The sequence below is a fragment of the Aedes albopictus genome, chromosome 2 (assembly GCF_035046485.1).
Source record: "Aedes albopictus strain Foshan chromosome 2, AalbF5, whole genome shotgun sequence".
Classification (NCBI taxonomy): Eukaryota; Metazoa; Arthropoda; class Insecta; order Diptera; family Culicidae; genus Aedes; species Aedes albopictus.
Window position 1 is genome coordinate 124,495,255 of NC_085137.1, and position 22,680 is coordinate 124,517,934.

Sequence of the window (22,680 nt, forward strand, 5' to 3'; positions counted from 1 at the left end):
TCCCATTAGGTAAAACCCATAAAATATATTTCAAAATTTTTAATAATTTTTGCAACACTCCTTGTTGAGTACTCAATTTTGGGTAAATTTTGTTTACCGTGTATGTCAAACACAAACATTTGTTGTCAAAAGCAAGCCAATGTGATGTCTTTTGCAACCCGTCGTTTCACTTTCGTTACGTCAAGGTTGACCTCGAATGTCAAACAAGACCTGCTCACCATTATTTTATTTTTGAGTTTATTACCTATTCTGTCATTGTTTAAGTTCGGAAAAATTACAACTGAGATCAGAAAAGCATGCTCCTTCGCGTTATGCAGCAAAACCGGAAAAATATTTTTCATTTTAGGACCCTATTGGCAAATTTCTAGCCGTGTAACAATTGGCGATTTACCCTATTACAACACCTCAATGATCACTGTCGATTTATCTATGCAGATGGTGACTTTTTTATAATTGTGTAATATCTCAAAGAGTCCTCAATACCAAATCAATAACTCATTGAAGTATATATTTTGTCGGTGACTTAATACCTACAGAATACCAAAATAGAATATTTCCAATACCAGGATAACTGACCAATACCTTGTCTTGATATGATACCTTAGTTTGGTATGCCGCAATTATGGGCCAGTAATTTGTTCCTGCTCGGGCTCTAACACTAATTCTAAAGCATGTAAAAATAAAGACTAGGAAGTTTTTAAATATTCATTGCATTCATTGCATTTTCTAAAATGCATTATTGCATCTTATTCTTCCAGAATACACTCAATCGAATAGAACAGTATGGCATCACACTCTCAACCGGTTTCCTTGCAATAGGAGCAACTAAAATATAGGTGGTGGAGCTGCATTCAAAGCATCTGCGCCAATCCTGATCGTTTTGCTAGCTCAGTTACGGTTCAACTGCGCACAAGTCACAAGCTTATTACGCAAGGGCCTAGCAGCAACAACGTGCGTCATGTTGCTGGTGCTATTTCTGCTGGCAGCTGCCAGCTACCTTTTCTACCGTTGGAGCACATCAACGTTTGATTACTTTGCGAAGCGCGGCGTACCATTCGGAAAGCCCTACCCGTTGTTTGGAGCGCTGTGGCCCTACTTGAAGGGCGAAAAATCTCCGGTGGATGCCATGTGCGAGGGATATCGCCACTTTCCGGGATGTACGTTTTCGGGGGTTTTCCTGTTTCGTTCGCCGTGCTACGTGATACATGATCCGGAACTGATCAAGCGGATTGCCGTGCGGGATTTTGACCATTTCGTCGATCATGCCAACAATGTTTCTTTGGAGGTGGATCCCTTTTTGGGACGAACATTGTTCTTTTCTGATGGCCATCGCTGGAAACAAGGACGGACGGCGCTCAGTCCAGCCTTCACCGGGAGTAAGATGCGCAATATGTTCGAGCTGGTGAGTGATTACTCGGATAGGGCGATGCGACGGCTGATTGATGATGCTGTGGAGAATGGGAGAAAACTGGAGACGGAGTTGAAGGATTTGTTTCAAAGGTACGGATCGAATGAAGATTCATTTCAGTGTTTCTTATTTTCACATTTTTTTTTAGATTGGGACTCGATGTAATCACCTCAATATCTCTTGGAATTGATGTCGACTCCATTCATCAACCGGAAAATGAGTTCTTCTCCCATGGAAAACATCTAGCAAAGACTACAGGATTACAAGGATTCCGGTATTTCATCATGTCTCTCCTTCCGGAAAAAGTATTGAATGCAATTGGGATACGAATCGTTCCAGAATATCTGGCAAACTTCTATCATGGGGTGGTTTCTCAAGTGGTGAAACATCGTTTAGAGAATTCCATCGTCAGGCCGGACTTCATCCATCTCTTGTTGCAAGCTCGACGTAACGAACTGAAGACCGACAAAGCCGATGAGCAGTTCAATGATGCAGGATTTTCAACGGTACAAGAACACTTACAAGCACCGACAAGTACTGGTGTGGAATGGACCGATTACGACAATGCTGCCACTGCGGCAACTTTCTTCTTCGGGGGTGTGGAATCTACCACTTCACTACTTTGCTTCGCTGTCTACGAGATTGCCCTGAATCCACATGTTCAGCGTAAGTTACGCGCCGAAATTGACTCCGTACAGGAAGCTCTTCGCAATGAAAAACTGACCTACGAATCCATGCAACACATGAAATACCTGGACATGGTGATCAGTGAAACCCTTCGCAAGTGGCCTCCATTTGGAGTTACCAATCGTCAGTGCACCAAACCGTACCAAATTGAGGACATCGACGGCTGCAAAGTCACCGTGGAAAAAGGTCAAGTCATCTTTCTACCCATCCAAGATATCCACCGAGATCCGCAGTTCTTCCCCGATCCAATGCGCTTCGACCCAGAGAGATTTTCCACCGAGAATCGGCACAACCTCAAGCAGGATGCTTTTCTGCCGTTCGGAGTAGGGCCAAGGAATTGTATTGGATCCAGGTTGACGCTAATGCTGACCAAATGTTTCCTGTATTACCTTTTGGTGACATTTGAGGTGCAGCTGGCGGAACGAACCGAGGTGCCGATACAGATCGATTTGAAAGCTACGGGGTTGAATTCCAAGAATGGGTTTTGGTTCCAATTGGTTCCAAGAACTAAGTAGATTGCACTGTGATACGATTTAAAAATGGCATCTAATAAACTCTACAAAATTCATACATACATGCAGCTAGGCATTATTTTCTTCTTATTAAGAAATTGTTTTACTATCCTATATAACGATTTATAAGTGCTTCCCAAACTGTGTGCCGCGGTGCCCTGGTGCGGCGTGAACATTTCGCAGGTGCGCTGTAGGCTCTTGAGCCAAAAAAATAGTTAAATTCAATATGGGAACGTCATTTTGTTTTGTTTTATAAAACTTGGCAGTATTGCGTCATTGTATTTTTCCAAAATTTATGCCAACCTTCGAATATTCTATGGAATTACTGATATATTTCAATTTTAACCAAATGTTCAAATTTTTGTTGAGATTCTAAAATTGATTTTTGGATTTCCAATACTTCAGTTTAGTTTTCGATTATACCAAAAGATTCTGGTTAAAAGTAAATATTTCAAAAAGGCAGACAATTAAGAGTTCCATAATAAATACAAAATTTCCCATAAATAATTCGAAAAACCCCAGTGAAGAAACAGGGGTGTAAGCAGTAATAAATAACAAAAGTTCCATAAACAAATAAGAAAATGCATAAATAAATAAATAAATTCCATAAATAATTGATTTTTGGGCAATTAAAAACGTCAAAAATGCAATGAATAAATCAACTGTTGCAATAAAAAAAGCCATTTTTCCCACCAAATAACTTCGAATTTTCCATAAATAAATCCGATTTTTCCATAATAAATTAGAAAATTCACAATAAAAAACTCTAATTAATCCACCTAGCGGTGATGGTGCCTTTCTCTTGCCATAAAGTATCCTTTCAACAAAACACAAGTGATAAATTATAAGTCCACTCTATATGGATATATTTTATATGAGCATGATCAAAATTTCAATTGTGGATTTTTAATAATTCCGAATATCTTCCCCAACTATCCAAGGAGAATCATTTTACTTGGTTTCAGAGAGTAAATTCTAGAAAACAATCGCCGTATTTAATATTGAGGCATCATATAGATATTCAAGTAATCATTTTTTAAATCTTGACATATTTTCCATGCAAAATATACACAGCAGATACATTTGTAATATCCTCTGACGTAATTTTTGGCATTTCCGAACGTAATTTTACCTGTTTATATCGTCGTTTTCCAACAATTATCACAGTCATCATGTACACCCTGTTTAGCACCGGAAAATGTCAACGAACCTGTTCCAGAAGATAGGGTAGTGGAAGTATTTTGGCCCTGGGCATGTATTTTGGCCCACCCTGGGTTTTTATTACATTTATCATAATTATCTCTACCAAATCTTGGTAAATGATTATTGGAAGTTCCAATAATCATTTGCCAAGATTTGGTAGAGATTATATGATATATGTAATAAAAAAACCCAGGGTGGGCCAAAATACATGCCCGGGCCAAAATACTTCCACTACCCTACTCGCTTATTTTCGAATAGGATGAATATGGGAGCGTAAGATTGCTAATGATGGAACACACATCCTATATGAATTGTCTGTCGGTTTCATTCTAGCGATTGCTAGAACGCGATTTAAGAGTGTACTATCAAACTCGGTGAAATAGCTAAATGGCGGCGGCTAATTTGCAGGTATCTTAAGAATATTTTTGTAACAATATTATTGCATTTTTCATTCGTTGATAGACTTTCGATCAAATCTTCGAAAAGGAAAAATAAATACTCACACGTCACTTTGCATGGCATCTAGCAACTGAATGAACCATGTATTCATTGTGCCAACCGAGAGAGTGCGTTCAATGGTTTTTTTTTAGCGGCGGCAAAACTCAATCTATGGGAAAAGCGGTGTGACAATATTTTGGTGGCATAAAATTTTTCAGGCGTGAGTCTTTTACGGGGTAAAATCCGCAATAGGATCTGAATAAGGCATTTTATGAGACGTTTCAAATCAGCTGTTTTTTGAATGTTTACCAGTTTTGAAGTCCATCCGGTGGGACCATTTATTTACATTTTCGCTAGCTTAACATGTGGTACAGGCCCATCCAATAAATGGGATTCATTTATCTGAAAAATGCGTCAATCCACCCACTATAATTATCTCTGCCAGCAAAAATCTGATTGGCGCTCCCCACATGTTATGCTACTTTTCGCGAAAACAAAAACATCAAATGTAAACAATAACAATGAGCGGCCCACCGATAGAACGTCTCGTAAAATAGCTTATTATAAACGAACGTCGTTATGACGTCACGCGGGGAAAAGCATGCATGCTGCCGTTGCATGCTTTATACAACTTGTGTGAAGAATATAATATTTGCTAGGATTTTCTTAATGATGATATATAAATCTAGATGAACATTTGAAAAGGGCCTATCTGCTTTTTGTAAACAAACATGTTTTTGTCTCTGTAGGGCCCATCTGCATCCACCCACGCACATCAACACCCCTAACAGATAGCTTAAAGAACACTCTTTCTGATAAGGGTGTTGATGTGCGTGGGTGGATGCAGATGGGCCCTACAGAGACAAAAACATGTTTGTTTACGCAAAGCATATAGGCCCTTTTTAAATGTTCGTCTAGAAATGACTAAAAAAGTAACTAAAATCTCAACAGGATCGTTTAAGGATTTTTTTTATTCGACAATGAATGGCATGCATTCATTTTGGGAGCGTTTAAACTTAAATCGATTATTTTCTGAAGATTATTGAGGAAATTCTAAGTTCGGCGGCGTGATGAGTTTTAAGCTGGCGGCGTGCTGGAAAATCAAAACATCCGACGGCGTAAAGTAATAAATCTCGACGGCGCACATCTCTAGTCTTTGAGACAAATTGAGATGAATATAGGTACTAGGCCGAAGAAGGGGGCTTTTACCCTATTTTATTTATATCCATCAATCTAATTTATTCGTTTCGGTCCATCCGAATGGCTCGGCATTACCCAACAACCACCCACAGCCACCCGAACCGAAACCCAACCCAACCAGTCAGCTGTCCGGTCCGCGCATCACCGCTGGCTGTGTGCGTGATCCTGATCCTGCCCGCGCGCACCAGACTTTCGGTGAGCAAACAACATCATTCGCGAGTGACAACCCTTTCGCTCGCTCTATCCCAGCATTGATGTTGCATTGGTGCCGGTAGTGGGATGCAAGGTTTTGACGTAAACTACGTCTAAGGGGAAGGTACGGTACTGTACCACGGCACCGGGTGCAAAATGAAAATCTAAAATTTTGCGACCGTCACGAAATTGCATCAGATTTCAAACGCTAATAACTCAAAAAGTAATCGATGGATTTTCCGGATTATAGCTCGAATCGATGGGAAAACTGCACAACAATTTTCTACAATACACAAAAGTTACTATTTCCAATTCTAAACTATTGAAAATTTGGAAATAGTGAACCCATGTCAGTGTTTGGACGAAAAAGTGATCAGTGAACCGATCGGCAGTTTTTCTTCCCTTCTGTTGGTTCTGTTTCAATTACCAAGCGGTGTATGTTCTCTCACCGAGTCGCATGGTTCACGAAGGAACACAAAGAGGATACTCCGATATAAACAAGCTGCGGCGATGAGCGGGCATCGCTAAGTGTAACACTTACCGATGATCGCTCATCGTTGGCTTGGGGCAACTGTGAATAATCGTTATTTTCATCAGTATTCAATGCGTTTTCGCTTTAAAAACGTGAAATACTTTTTAATTTAACTGTATTCATGACGTTGCAGGTTGTGTAGTCACAATAAAAAAGAATTATGGCAATAAAATATTCTTACCGAATGCATCGCTTTCATTAGCGTCATCGAGCATCTTCTCTCTTGATTGCGCTCTCGTATCGAACCGGGCAAGAGAATGAACAGCATTTCGGGGAGCGTTCCCGAGCATGTTGGTTCATGAAATGTTACAATCGCGAATGTATCACTTGCTGAGCATGGACCATTCAGTGGTTCGCGATAAAAATCCACACACTGGACCCATGTTTTAATTTTATCCAGCCAATCACGTGCGAGTACAAGTTTGAGGAAGAAACGGGCAGTATAAAAGATTACTGCTTCTTCTCATCTTCCATCAGTCCTCTTCGACTACTCGATGGGAACGCATCGGCAGAGCGCTGCCGGTCTGAGTTAGTATTCTTCCGAGCGTCGACCGCGGTGGAGCGGGAGAGAGCATTTTCGCTCTCCCATTCTGCTTCACACTGCCGAGCGCGTTGGACGTGTCGTCGGCAACCAAGCAGCACCGGCGGTGGTGACTCAATCGCCTTTTCCCAGTGCGGTAGCGCATGTGCCCGGCAGCAATGGAAAGGAAATTTCAACATCGGATCCAACATCTTCGCAGGAGGAAAATATCCCTCCTGAAAGTGGATTATATTTTGGTGTGGCGAAATCAAATTTAAACATCCCTTGGGGGCTGTCCATAAACCACGTGGTCATTTTTTTTTCGGACTTCTCGACCCCCCCCGCGTGGTCATTTGTCCATACAAATTTTTTTATTCGTCCATACAAAATGGTCATTGGCCGAACCCCCCCATCATGACCACGTGGTTTATGGACAGCCCCTTGTGAGGGCTAAAATTTTAAATTTCTGCATAAGAGTTCATTCAGAATTATCCTAGAAAGCAAACACGTAAGTGCCGACATATTAAAACCAACTACAGCGAAAGCGCTGACGTGCGCGGTAGACGCACCAACAGCAACCGAGTAGCAGCGGCGATGGTGGCTCATTCACATTTCCCCAGTGCGGTAGCGGATAGGCATGACACAGCAACTGGAAATTTTCATCGGAAAGAATTTAACCGCTTGATGTCGAATCAGTTCTAAATTCAATGTACTGTGTATAAACTTATGCGCGCATCAAATAGAAATTTGCCCAACTTAGAAAAATTTGCTGGTTTACTGGAAAATGAAAATTGTTAACCAGCGTTGCCAAATTTCCATAAGAATTTTCGAATTTCAAATATTCAAATATTATAATATTGGTTAATCCTAAGTCTACTGTTCAGGAAAAGGCTAATAATTATCATTTTAAATTATTTTGAATATTCTGCAAAAATAAATGATTACAGATAAATTTGTATGGCATCATTGATTTTGACTCCCCTCGTATCTAACCAATCACGTTCAAGAGGGGAACCTTTGTGCAGCATAAAAGCAAACTGCTTCTTCTCATCTTCGTTCATTATTCTTTGACCCATCGATGCAGAAGCATCGTCGGGCGGAAAGCGGAGCTCAGTTTGCTTTGATCGCCGAGTCGAACGGTTGTCCCGCACACCGGACAGTAGGCCCGGTTTCATCGACGGTTGCCCATTTGGAATCTCCCAGTGCGGCTGCGGATGGGTACGGCAGCACGCGGAAAAATTTTCATCAACGGATCCAGCGCCATCAGCGAAGGAAGAAATCCTCAACAGTAAACAGATTTGGTTTTGCGAAATCAAATTTAAACAGCCCTTGTGAGGGCTACAATTTTAAATTTCTGCATAAGAGTTCATTCAGAATTATCCTAGAAAGTGAAAACAAGTAAGTGCTGACATATTAAAACCAATTTCAGCGAAACCGCTGCCGAGCGCGGTAGACGCACCGCCGGCGATGGTGGCTCATTCGCATTTCCCCAGAGCGGTAGCGGATAGGCATGACACAGCAACTTGGAATTTTCATCGGAGAGATTTTAACCGCTTGACCCATCGACGCAGAAGCATAGCCGGGAAGCGGAGTTCAGTTTTCTAACGCCGGGTCATCGGCGGTGGCTCATTCGAAATCTCCCAGTGCGGTTGCGGATGGGTACAGCAGCACGCGGAAAAATTTTCATCATCGGATGCAGCACCATCATCGAAGGAAGAAATCCCTCCTTACTGTTGAACAGATTTGGTTTTGCTAAATCAAATTTAAACAGCCCTTCTCAGGGCTACAATTCTGAATTTTCTGCTAGAGTTAAAACCGAATTCTCGCGGCAAACGCACCGCCAGAAACGTAGCAGTAACGGGGTGGCCCATTCGCATTCTCTCATAGCGAGCGGTTGGTCCTGTCAACTTGGAAGAATCTTCTTCTCCGGAGCTAACCCGGGCGGCAAAAGATTAAAATTAAATGGGAATTTATTAGAAAACTAGGTGAAATTTCTTCTACAATTTGCTGGTTTGCCTAAAAATGAAAATTGTTAACCAGTGTTGACAAATTTGAATAAGATCTCAGAAATTACAAAATTACAAAATATTCAATATCTGTAATTACCAGTATTTTTTGCCGAAAATTCTTAAAATGTGTATTACATACAATTATTTACTAAATATTATAATATTCGGTAATATTAAGCCTACCCGTCTGGAAAAGGCTAATAATTAATATTGAAGAACAATTTAGGTTAGGAATGCATTTTTCCCAAAATTTCAATAATTTACTAATGTAAATCAGAAATGAGTTACGTTTAAGAATGTAATCGCTCATAAAACAACAAAGAGGAGGAAGAATAGAAATCACCAAATGAAGACAACCATGGTATACACCTACCGAGCTGTCCGCCAAAAGTTCTACAAACTTAAAGTAGCTTCCGATCTAGCCAAACCACAAACCTCGAAGTTGGTCTAAACAAATTGTATGATTTGTTCGACAAAACAGCAAACAGAAGTCCGTATCAATCATAATAAACTGTTTTACGTAGTTTACGTCATTCGGTTGTGTCTTGCACACACCCCTCTGATTTTTATATATTGTAAGGTTGAGCATGACGTTTAGTTTGTGGAGAAAAGCAGAGGAAGCGAAATTTCAAAGGAATTTGAGGTGGCGGGGGATTTGTTTCCAGAATTTCTCACGGTGAAAAAATAATGGCCGCTCAGCCAGTTTTGACATCTAAGACTACCTTAGAATATGTAAATACCTTGGTGGGATGCACTTCAAAACTAGGCCCAGTTTCGCGACGAAACGCGGAAAGGCAGTATCCGCGATCAACTAGGTAAATATCCTATAGGAACGTAATTTAAAACGAAAACCTTCGGCTGCCTCCCGTCCGTCACTTAGCATCGCCATCGCTATCGAACCATGAATGGCAGTGAGGTGGGGTGCTATGCTCGGTCAGCCTCCTCCACCCAGCCCATGCACTCGGATGGGTTTGGCGTTTGGGCCGGCGTCGAAGCGCTGGATATTCAAGCCAGTTGTCCCATTTCGATGACGTATTACTTTAGGGGGAGTGGGGCAATCGGTCGTACGACTGCTTCGTCATTCCGAAGGGGCTGCTCATAAACCACGTATACCAAAATTTGCCCCCCCCCCGTCGTTGACTTTTGTCCATACAAATTTTTTTAAATTCATATGGAGCGTAGTAGCGTAGACTTTGGCCAGACCCACCCCCTTCCCCCCATAAAGTCTACGTGGTTTCCCTGTTTAAAAGTAAACTTTGAAATATCAGGACATGTTGCCATCATTACACTCATACGTGGTTCGTTAGTGATGGGTGACAACTCTAGGCTTTTTTTTTGCTTATATGCATAGCACGTTAGCGCCGCTCTTTCGTCGTCGTCGTTTTCTCTCACATTCTCTCTTACTTTCGTTCTCGTGGTGTGCTGCGGGCTGCGGCGTCCGTCGTCGCGGTCGTCGCGCACCAACTTAAGCAAGCTGTTACACCTGTCGCTCGGGTGAAACATGCTGGTCCGGATCATTCAATTGACCATAATTCCGAAACGCCTTGACCGATCCGAATCATTTTCAATAGCAAACAATGCGGTAAAATTCCGGTTCGATTCGAGCTATAATCCGAAAAATCGGCCAATGGGAAGTGTCTTAAAAGTGAGTGAACTTATTTTGTTCACAGACACACATACATACACACATACAGACATCATCTCAATTCGTCGAACTGAGTTGATTGGTATATGTGACTTGACCCTCCGAGCCTCCTATCGAATTTTTTTTTTTTTTTGAGTGAACATATAGCCTTTCAGTTCACTTAGGTGAACGAGAAAGGCAAAAATATCGAAAAAGCAATAAAAAATACAAAAAATGCAATAAAATATGACGAAATTACCCATGAAAAACAAATGCAGAAAAGTATGAGACAGTGAAATGCTGAATCGCACTTATATATGACTGAAACGACTGAAAAGTTTGCGTAACTATGATTGCAATTTACCGAGCAATTGCTTGCTGTCCGAACTCGCTATCGCTCGTCGGACCTAAAAAAGGGATAACATCTATGTTTGCATTATACCGGGCAAATTCTTGGATCTGTGGTTTGCCTAGAACTGAATCGATGCAGTTGCGGTGCATCGGATATCGGAAACTTCGGCGGCCTTCTGCCGCCTCAGTTCCTCAATCCTCTATGCGGCTTCGCCGCATGTTCTATATAATTTTTTTGGCTCAAAATGCATCTACGGTTTATTGCTCGTTTTTTGACATTTATTGATAATTTATTTTTTTATTTATTGCACTTTTTGAATTATTAATTGCTTTTTAGATATTTTTTTTCTTGTGAATTTTCTAATTTATTATGGAAAAATCGAATTTATTTATGGAAAATTCGAAGTTTTCTGGTGGGAAAATTGGCTTTTTTTATTGCAACAGTTGAATTATTCATTGCATTTTTGACGTTTTTAATTGCCCAAAAATCAATTATTTATGGAAACTTTTGATTTATTTATGCATTTTTTTATTTGTTTATGGAAATTTTGTTATTTATTACTGCTCACAGCCCTGTTTCTTCACTGGGACTTTTCGAATTATTTATGAAGAATGATCACTTTCTTATGAGTCGTTTATATTTTAGCCATTTCAAAAATCTCATTGAAGAACTTTCCAGAATAATTTTTGTCAGGCTCTTGATCTTCATGTTTCGTCCTGAGCAAATTGTCGGTTTTGTACAAGTAGGTCACATTCTAACATTGAGATCTTTAAGGAAAATTATAGAAAACTATGTAAATTTGTTCTCATTAAGACCCGTTTCGAGGTTCTATGAGAAACGCGAGATGAAGACATTTTTTTTTAATAAATTGTGTGCACCAAAAGCACTTCTCAAAGTTAATCAACTATTTCAATATTCGTTCAAAAATAGTCATCCGAATTTCATGTGGAAGATTTCCTTTCAGACCAGGAAGATTTCCCTTCAACAAATTTCAAGACATAATGATCAAACGAATGATCCATAAACCTGGTCCTGAACATTCTATTTTTGAATATAAGTTTTCTAAAATTTTCCACACTTCAGGCTTTTTAAAAGTTTTGCAATTTCCGCAGAAATCTAAGATTGTCATAAAATGATTTCACATTTCAATTCACCCAGAAATATCAAAGTATTTATTTATTTATTTATAAAGATTTCAAAGTCAACAGGTTCAAACACCCCAACGACAAAACAAAAGTTAATACAAAATAAAACAGACAATAATTGCACATTAAACAGAGAACACGCAAAAAAATATTTCTAATCCTTACTCTACTTAGATGGAAATCGAAGCTAGAAAAAAACAATTAACAAATACACGACACATGCTTCTTATGGGTTTGTTCATCCCGTAGTTTGCTCTGGATCTATCGATCCGCAGAAAATCGTTCGAACGTAGAGGGCGCCTCCTGATATTCACGTTCAATTGATATAACAGATCAATTTGAGAAGTGAGTAGGTCGCTTACAAAGCAGGCCTTAGCGACATCTCGGCGAACACTCAGAAGGTTGAGATGAATCCATTTACAACGATCCTCGTATCTGGGAAGATTGATTGGATCATTCCACTGAAGATTACGTAGAGCGTATTGGACAAACTTTCGCTGGACACTTTCTAATCGTCGAGTTTCATTTTGGTAGAACTGAGCCCAAACTACAGCTGAGTACTCCAAGGTCGAACGTACTAAGGCGCAATATAGTGCTTTCAGGCAGTAGACGTCGCGAAAATGTTTACCGAGGCGGAAAATAAACCTCAATTGCGATGAGGCCTTTGATGTAATATGAGACAAGTGCTCCTTATATGTCAATTTCGAATCTAAGATTACTCCTGGATCTTTAACTGAACTTTCACGCTTAACGGAGGCGCCAGCCAAAACATAGTCGTGAATATGCATGGACCGAACGAGATGACAGAACATTTCGTGGGATTCAAAACTAATCGATTGCGTTCACACCACGTTGCAAACATTTCCAATTGCTGTTAGTTATAGAAACTCAGCATCTTTTGGCGTTTTTATGACCCATTGCAACAGTATTACTGTTCTGGATTGAATTATTAGAAATCAGCAGCTTGCTTTCGATGTAGAAGTTTGTGCAATAAATAAATATGATATTTAAAAGGTAACAGATATTTATGAAATTCTAAAGCAATTTTTCTTGAAAAAAACATATTGGGTAACTGTATTTTAATAGGATTTTGGGCAAATATGATACTGAAAATTCTACACAATTTTACATTCAAATTTTTGAATTGGAAATTGTTTCTAAATAATAAAAATTCTTCGTAAAAATGTTGGTGCGCCGAAACGATTTTGAAAATTTCAAATGGTTTGGGAACTTTTGAATTTATTCTTCATCAATCAACCGTTAGAAGATTCTTCAGATTATTGATAAAATTCGTAAATTGACGATTTCTGAATTTCAAGGTTAATTCCAGATGCTTCCTGATTAGAGATCTGGCAATATACGTCATGTTTTATATTCTACTCATATTCTATGCATTAGTTACGCTCTCACAAACATAAAAAAAAACTTTGAAAGTTTTCAATTTATTGCACATTCATACTTAAAAAAATATGAGTTCTTCAATATAAAAAGTACCTCTGTTATTTCCCGAAAATGTCAAATTTCAAATTTTTGTTAAAAAAATCCTTTAGAAATTCTTTTGGATATTTCTCCCGAGATTTTTCCTGAAAATGTTCCAAAAATTCTGCCAATGAGTCCTCCAGAAATTCCACTAGGAGATCTTTCATAGATAGATCCAAATTTTCTTCAGATATTCCTCCTGAAAGGTGTGAAGAATTAGCATTAAGTTAAAATTCACAAATAAAAAAAAAGAAATCCTCCTAAAATTCCACTACAGATTCTTCCAAAAATTTCAGAATAAAATTCTTCAGGAATATTTTTAGAAAGATAATCAGATATTATTACGGGGATATCGCGGAATAATTTCCAAAAAAAAACCTTCAAAATACCTCTAAGAATTCATTATAAAATTTCTACAAGGTGCAAGGAATCCCCATAGCCCATTCCTTCGCGGATTTTATTTTTTCAAAAGATCCTTAAAGTATTAATTTTTAAATGTTTCTTAGGCTTAGAAATTTCCTCTGGGGTTTCTTCAGAAATTCTTCAAGATATTCCTTGTCTAGTCACATTTCTCAAATTTTATCTTTACAAAACCTTCTACGGATTTCTGAAAAAAATCTAGATTTTGAATGTCTTCCCACATTTTTATTTATAAATTTCTCCAGATAGCTATGCTATCAGGAAGTTTATTATTGTATAGAAGACAATTTTTCAAAAGGTTTTTTCAAATATTCAATAAGATTGCGTTTATTTCAGAAAATCTTCCAAAGTTTTTAGGTATTCTTTTAGAAATCCCTGTAACCTGTAAGGGTTCCTTAAGAAACTTTCCCGAGGATTTCTTCCAGAAAGCCTTTCATGGGTTGCCTCAGACATTTCTCACAAAATCTATTCAGAAATTGCTACAGAAATTCTTCCAGAAATTCTTCCAAGGATTTCTTAAGAAAACTTCCCACAGAAAAGACTCTAAGAACTTCTTGAAAAACCACGCCAAGAATTCTTCTGTAATAGTTCAGAAATTCCTCTACCGATATCTTAATTAAAATCGTATTCTTTGAGAAATTCTATCATAGACTCTTTTAATTTTTTTTTTCTTAATTTCCTCTAGAAAATCTTCCAAGGATTTCTTCATGAAAACTTTAATGGATTCTTAAGGAAATCCCTCCAAAGATTCCTGATAGGTTGTAAACATGGATGGATCGAATATCGATTATCTTACTCTGAATATTCTGAAAGTATATTAATAGAAAAATCACATTCTAATTTTTTTGTAGATTGGACTGCAAGAATAAAGATTACAGCCCACAGGCAAGGATGGGAACACTCACTTGCAAAGAGTTACACTCACTTGCAGTTTTATAAGCTCAGGAGCGTGCAATCCAGAAACGATCTATGGACGACTTTTGCCTTGTGGTTTTGTCTAAAAGTTTGCCGAATAGAGTAGGGGTCGCACACGTATACCGTAGCCGTGAGAGAACTGCAAAGACAACTCTCCACGAGGTGAGTGTAATTTACATGAATGTAAATTGTAAATTACACTCACCTCGTGGAGAGCCGCTTTCACAGCACCTGTTACGACATTGGTATGCGTGTGCGACCCCTTCTCTATTCAGCAAACTTTTAGACAAAAGCACAAGGAAAAAGTCGTCCATAGATCGTTTCTTGATTGCACGCTTCTGAGCTGAGAGCAAGTGAGTGTAATTCTTTGCAAGTGACTGTTCCCATCCCTGCCCACAGGAACAAGGGTCGGTGCGAATCTTCAAACGTTATTATTTTAAAATTGTGTTTATGAAAAATGCCGATCACGGTTTTTTTTTGAAAACTTGTTCATCGGTTTGAAAACTTTTTTTTTTAATGTTTGTACATCAAATTTGTAAGTACTGTACAGCTTATACTTTAAGAAATTATTGCAAAGTTTTCTTGAAAGAGTACTTTGTTTTAACTTTTGACGCCTAAAGAAACGGCATGTTTGAAGAAAATTATATGGGGATTCCTATTACTTTTCTAGATATACTTTTAAAATAATCTCCAGAAGTTTCTTCAGAACTTTAGAGAATCTACCAGAAACTTCTTCAAGCATTCCTTTAGAGAATCTTCCATTAAGTCGATGCACATATTTAGTTTGTTTTATGTCACCTCTTCTTCCATGGACTTCTTCAGAAATTCCTCAATGGAAGCTTACAGAAATACCTCCAAGGATTTTTCCAGAAAATCTTCCACGAATTTCTCTAGGTATTGCTTCAAAGATTCTCTAAAAGAAATTCAGAATTTCTTCAAATATATCTCAGTAATCTTCAAAAATCTGACAGGGATTTAACCTTCAACTTTTAATAATTACCTCAAAAGTTTCCTTCTTCTAGGAATTTCTTCTGCAAATCCAACAACAACTACTTTGGAAATTCCTCTAAAGACTCCTCCCGACATTCTTTTCACGGACTCTCGCAGAAATCCTCCAGAGATTCGTTAAGAAATTTCTTCTTAAGGCGAAACTGGAAGCATTTTTGCACTTATTGGTTTTTATTTATTTTTTATTAAATAACGAAGAAATATTTTCTAAATCGGTTTTCGTACACAGTTAGAGGAAGGATCAAGGTATCTCCTGATTTTTTATTCAGGTGAAAAATGTTTTTCAGTATAAAACAAAATCCAGGAGATAGCTCGATCATTTTTCTAACTGTGTATGAAAATCAACTTTCAAAATATTGCTTCGTTATTTAATAAAAAATTAAAAATAAAAAAAAATGAGGAAATTTGTTCAGTTTCGACTTAATCTCCTGCTTTCCTTTCTTGTTTTATAAATATCTCTCGCTAAGTCACCAAACAGACGATTATTCTCTGTCGATATTTTTAAAGATCCCTTAGGGAACGTCCATAAATGACGTATCATTTTAGGTGGGAGGGGGGAGCCTGTGATTGTTTGATGACCCATGTATTAGGTATAGGAAAATGTGCTACGTGGGGGGAGGGGGGTAGTAAAAAAATCGACCTTAAAATGCTACGTCTGTAACGACCCTAAGTCGTTATCGCCCTTACTATTCCATATTAATTAGGATTCCTCAGTAGATATAATGTAATTGTCACTTATGTGGAATATTGGCAATTTTACCCTAGTAGCGATAAAGTTTGCGTTTAAATGTAAAAACAGTAAATATAATGTGTCTTTTTTTTTACTTAATCATTTATTTAATAAAATATAATGTGTCGCCCGAGTACGCACATGTGAATCAACGGTTCACCGTTAAGATAAACAAAGACCTAGAGGTCAGAACGCTCCGAGCGAGCACGTTGGAATCTACGAACCACCGTTAACGTAAATAGTAAATAGCGAGTCACGTGGGGTTCAACGAATGTTCGTTAACACCCAAAGGTATGAACTAGGTAGCCAAAACAGACGTGAACAGTCATAAATATTACTTGAAAGCCAACTTATAAAAGACATTACTATGTTCAGAGAGAGGCAGTCAGTATGTAGTCAGTTAATAGTAGAGTTTATAGAAGTCAGTTGATAGGAGTTAGTTTATAGATGAAAGTCTATAGGGAACTCTAGATGGGGAAGTCTAGAGAGTGAAAGTGAGAGCTGTGCTCAAGTGTTAAGTTTTAGTTTTATAAGAACAATGGACAATATAAGTGAAGAAATGAAGTGATGTAGCAGTTATCAATTTGATGACAGTACCATGGGGGGAAAGGGAAATAAAGTACATCTTTTTGTACACGTCATTTATGGACGTTCCCTTAGCAATGACAACATTATTTGGCGAATGCATGCAAACTGCTCATTCGCCAAACTTTTTCTCACAGTTTTCTAACAAACTTCTTTCAAGATTGCGTATGACTTCCTCACCGAGAATTGTGAAATCTTCCTGATATTTTTTGTAAGTATATGCCTTATACAATCTTGGCATGTACTCTGCTGATTGAATTCCAAAATTTGTCGCAAATTCCATAAAAAGGCCATTGTTATGTTTCGGCAAATTACTGACAAAATGTGTGATAAATTATTTTCAGTGCTCCCATAGTAAAATCAGAACTAGTTAGTCAAAGTTCGCCGATTTCAACGAAGCAATTCCTAGTTCCATCAGAAGGAGCTGGTACAACTTCTGAAAGAATCCATGGAACAAATTTTGAAGAAATCCACGCTGAAATTTGTGAAGTAATTTTAAAATAAAATCTGTAGAAAATTCAAAATGAATTCCTGAACGATTTTTTTTAGAAAAATATATGTTTTTTAAGTATCTATAGATGGATTTTCTGAAAAAACTTCAATCCATATAGAAATTCCAAGACGTATGCTTGCAGGAAATCCTGGAGGAATTTCAAAGGAAATACATAGAAAAAAGAATGTCTTATGTCCTTATAAAAATCTGTAGAAAAATCTACAGACAGAAGTCTACAGACTTTCTTAAGAAATTCTTGGAGCAATTTCTTAAAGAGAAAGGTCTTGAAAGAATATTCAAAGAAATGTGAAGAATTCTTGACAATTTCCTTAATTATCTCTTGTAGAATTTAAAAAGCAATTTTCGGAGAAAGTTCTTTGAAAAAGTTCTGAGAAAATGGTTACGGGCTCTCGAGTTTCAGATTCTTAGTGTATCCGTGTAAAAAAACACGAAGTATGAATTTCTGAAACAATCTATGCAAGATTTTTTTGAGAGGAATGGAAAAATTCCGGGAGCAATCCGTGCAAGACTTTCTCAAGCAGTTGTTGTAGAAATTTCTGGAAGACATTCTAAAGTCTAAGGGAAACCCAAAAAGGTTTTGTGAAAGAATTTCTGACTGAATTTCTTAAGGACTTCCTGAATGATTTATTAAAGTAAATCTACGATGAGTTTGAAAAGGAGTACCTGAAAGAATTTTTTTTTAGTGTTTCATGAGAATTTCTCTGCGTTTTTTTTTTTTTTTGGGAGCTGTCATGAAACTTTCATACAAGCCCCAAATCTCTGTACCCACCTCCTTTCCGAAGCCCAATTAAATTCACCTTCTTCTTCTTCTTATTCATGTCACGATGTCCCCACTGGGACTTGGCCTGCCTCGCTTCAACTTAGTGAGGACTTCCACAGTTATTAATTGAAGGGCTTTCTTTGCCTGCCATTGCATGAATTTGTATATTGTGAGGCAAGTACAATGATACACTATGCCCAGGCAGTCGAGAAAATTTTCCCGACCGGAACGGGAATCGAACCCGCCATCTCCGGATTGGCGATCCATAGCCTTAACCACTAGGCTAACTGGAGACCCAATGAAATTCACCTAAAATCACTTTTAACCCTGGAAAGCCCCTTGCAATTCTCTGGATGAATTCTGGAAACTTTTAAGAATCCTTTCAAGGCCCTTAAACTTTCAGCATGCGCGCCTTTTTGAACCTCAAACTCCATCACGCTCACGCTGTGTACGACGTGCGAGGTTGTTTGGTAGTGTTGTACTTTTTACAACGGCGCGCATCCTGAAGGGTAACAACCGTCTGAAACCATTTGAATTGCTTCTGAAACCACCCGAAAAATCTCAAAACGCCTCTGAAACACTTTGAAACGTTGCTAGAATCCTATGTTACATCACAGAAGTGTACTTGATACCCCTCAATTAAATTCTAGTCATGGACAAAAACAATTTTTGAGCTAACTTTACATTTCATTCAACATGATACCATAAGGATCTCTCCAATTTTTAGCTTAATTTGTTTGAATTTGGATGCTACTAAGGGCGTGTCTAGTATAACTGCTTTTTAACACGTTTAAAATCACTTTATAAGTTTTGAAAAAGTTATTCAGAACTTAAGATTATAGTTGCAAAAAGTTCTAACAATAATGGTATTTCAAGCCAGCTCCCAACATTATCACACTATATCACAAAATCTTCACCATCTGTCTTCTGTTCAGGTGTACTTCCTTGGTCCTTGGTGTCACACATCACTTAAAACACCAACTTCTTACCACCACCAAAATTTCACCACACTTTCCCTGATCGCCACAACACCGACCAAAGCCGCGCACAAGACTGATAATGTCCTTATCAGCGATGCTCCTTTTATACCATTTCCCGCAGCTGATGAAAGTTACGCAAAAGGAACATTTTTCCACCAACGCAGCATCCCAGAAAGCAAACGAAATTCAACAGTTGTCCTTCGGATTGGTCTCCGTTGCTTCTGCTGCTTCCCACAGCACGCGGATCTGCCAGCTTTCCGGTTCGATGAATGAAAGGTCGTTTAATTCATTGGAATTGGACGACCACCCGAACGGGATGGGACCAGAACAGGACATGCGCGTTTTCACTCGCGTAAGAATAATACGATGACGACGACGATGAACGAGAATGCAGCGGAGTGATAACGGCTTCAGCTTCATCGCTCGTCCCGCGACGACTAGACAGTGGAGCTGCAGCGAAAAATGGTGTTCGTGTTTTGCTGGTCGTTAAAATCTTTCCTAACAGGATTATACCGATTAAATTATATTGATGTGAGAAAGCGGGATGGAAGTTTGAAAAGTCGACGTCACTGCTCGGGTGGTGGAATTTAAATTTTGAATATTGATTTCGGCATGAAGAAACCTTGAAGAGCGATATCAATTGTCTTGAACAGCAGCTTTATCAATACAATCAAAACTTTTCACTTACATATTTGTACACTTGATACAACTTCGTATTTCCTACCGCAAATTTCTACCCCCTCAAACTGAAGTCTTTCGGACGGATCCTCTAGGTGTTGCAAACTGTTGAGGGACAAAACGCACCTTGAGAAGGGGTATACGACTTCTGGAATTTCCCACTTTAAATTCTAATGAAATACCAGGCGTCTCCATCTTACTATTCACGGTAGCAATGGAGAGTGTAGCAGGCGGATGGTAGTCAATGGGTTGATTCCATATCGACGCGCAATCGCTTACATTTCATTTCATTCATTTATTTAGTTCAACGTCAAATTCATGATAACACTGAATCTAGAAATTGCCGCCATAATACTCGATTTGCAGCTGTAGCTCTCCAACGTCGGCCACGCCCAACGCTGGCCAGATCACGCTCCACCTGGTCCGCCCATCGTGCTCTCTGCGCTCCACGCCTTCTTGTACCAACCGGATGGTTAGCAAACACCAACTTTGCAGGGTTGTTGTCCGGCATTCTTGCAGCATGTCCTGCCCACCGTATCCGTCGAGCCTTAGCCACTTTCAGAATGTTGGGATCACCGTATATTTCAGCGAGCTCGTGGTTCTTCCTTCGCCGCCACACACCGTTCTCCTGCACGCCGCCGAGGATCGTCTTTAACACGCGTTGCTCGAAAAATCCGAGTGCTTGCAGGTCCTCCTCGAGCATGGTCCATGTCTCGTGCCCGTAGAGGACCACCGGTCTTATTAGCGTTTTGTACATGGTGCATTTGGTGCGGGGTGAATCTTTTTTGACCGCAGTTTCTTCTGGAGCCCGTAGTTAGCACGACTACCATAGATGATGCGCCTTCGTATTTCACGGCTAGCATTGTTGTCAGCTGTCAGTAAGGATTCGAGGTAGACGAATTCTTCTACCACCTCGAAAGTATCCCCGTCTATCGTAACATTGCTGCCTAGGCTTGTCCTGTCTCGCTCAGTCCTGCCTACCAGCCGCATTCACCACCAGTCCAACCTTTGCTGTTTCACGTTTCAGGCGGGTGTACAGTTCTGCCACCTTAACAAAATTTCTGGCAATATTATCCATATCATCCGAAAACCAGACAAATTGGCCGGATTTCGTGAAGATCGTACCTCGGCTGTTGAGCCCGGCTCGTCGCATAACACCTTCCAGGGCGATGTTGAATAGCAGGCAGGATAGTCCAACACCTTGTCGTAGTCCCCGTCGAGATTCGAATGAACTGGATAGTTCACCCGAAATCCTTACGCTGTTCTGCACACCGTCCATCGTTGCTCTTATCAGTCTGGTAAGCTTCCCGGGAAAGTTGTTCTCGTCCATGATTCTCCATAGCTCTGTGCGGTCGATACTGTCGTATGCCGCCTTGAAGTCGATGAACAGGTGGTGCGTTGGGACCCAGTGTTCACGGCATTTCTGGAGGATTTGCCGTACGGTGAATTTCTGGTCCACTGTCGACCGGCCGTCGCTGAAACTGGCTTGGTAACTTCCCACGAATTCATTTACTGAAAGACGACGGAAGATGGTCTGGGATAGCACTTTGTAGGCGGCATGTATAATGGAGATGGCTCGAAAGTTCTCACACATTCACTTGTCGCCTTTCTTGCGGATGGGACAGATTATCCCTTCCTTCCACTTCTCCGGTAGCTGTTAGGTTTCCCAGATCTTGACTACTAACTGGTGCAGACAGGTGGCCAACTTTTCCGGGCCCATCTTGATGAGTTCTGCTGCGATACTGTCCTTACCAGCCCCTTTTTTGTGCTGGTGGATGGCATCCTTAACTTCCCTCAGCGTGGGAGTTGGTTCGTTCCCGTCCTCTGCTACGCTAACATAGTCATATCCTCCGCTGCCTTGATCCCCCGTACTTACATTCTCTTCGCCAATCAGGTGCTCGTCGAAGTGCTGCTCCCACTTTTTGATCACCTCACGTTTGTCCGTCAGGAGGAGTGCCTAAATACGAATGATTTTACGAAAATACCCTGTACTTATCGTGACAAAAAATCTTGCTGTAATCCCTTTTATGAGTTCTACACGATCTTTCCTAAAATTCCTAGAAAATTCCACGCGGATATTTACTGCAACACCGGCAAAAAATCCTTTGGAGATTCCTTTAGGATTTATCAAAAGAATGTGTTTTTTTTTTAACAGCAAGCAGATTATTGTAAGATACCCTAAGAAGGGCTTCGACAAGAATTCCCCTGTAAAGATTCCTCTGTGTATACCTCTAGAATGCATTCGTTTCCTTGGGCGCCAGGGGATTTTTTTCGGATTTTCATTCAAAAAACGGTTGCGGAGGGGGAGAGGGTCCCTTGGGATTCTTGAGCAATTTTTAAGAAAATTTCTTCAATTGCAACATAAGTTCATGCTTAGGAATATAATACATTAAATATGTGTGAAGCAATTTCACAAAATTTACAAAACTATTTCTAGAAATTTCTTCAAAACATCTTCTTGGAATTTCTCTAGAAATTCCTTCAAATGTTTATTGTTGTCTAAAATACGCAATTCCAGGAGACATTTTTTTTTTCACAAAGAATCGGAGATTCTTTCAGAGATTTCTGCAGTAACTTCTCTAGGATTTTCCTCAAGAAATTCATTTTTTTTCAGAAACTTTTTTAAAATTTATTGTTAACATTTCTCCAGTTGTTCCAGTGGAATTCCGGGTTACGTACAAAAGGCTGAAAAACATAAGGCTGAAATAATGATTCGACTACTTTTCAAACGGCGAGTCTAAAGGCAGTCATGCGAGCCTAAAGGCAACACTAACATCACAGACATAAGA

General features: G+C 39.3%; 1 protein-coding gene across 1 annotated transcript; it reads left to right on the forward strand.

Moving 5' to 3' along the window:
- The first annotated feature begins 796 nt into the window (after positions 1-796).
- LOC109417774 (probable cytochrome P450 9f2) lies at positions 797-2,657 on the forward strand. Its single transcript, XM_019691921.3, has 2 exons — positions 797-1,500; positions 1,557-2,657. The coding sequence occupies exons 1-2, from the start codon at positions 959-961 to the stop codon at positions 2,608-2,610; spliced, it is 1,596 nt and encodes a 531-aa protein (XP_019547466.3). The 5' UTR covers positions 797-958; the 3' UTR covers positions 2,611-2,657.
- The last annotated feature ends 20,023 nt before the right edge of the window (positions 2,658-22,680 follow it).

Coding starts and splice junctions, on each gene's coding strand:
- LOC109417774 (XM_019691921.3), top strand. CDS start 959: ATGTTGCTGGTGCTATTTCTGCTGGCAGCTGCCAGCTACCTTTTCTAC. Junction 1,501..1,556: donor TTGAAGGATTTGTTTCAAAG/GTACGGATCGAA, acceptor ATTTTTTTTTAG/ATTGGGACTCGATGTAATCA.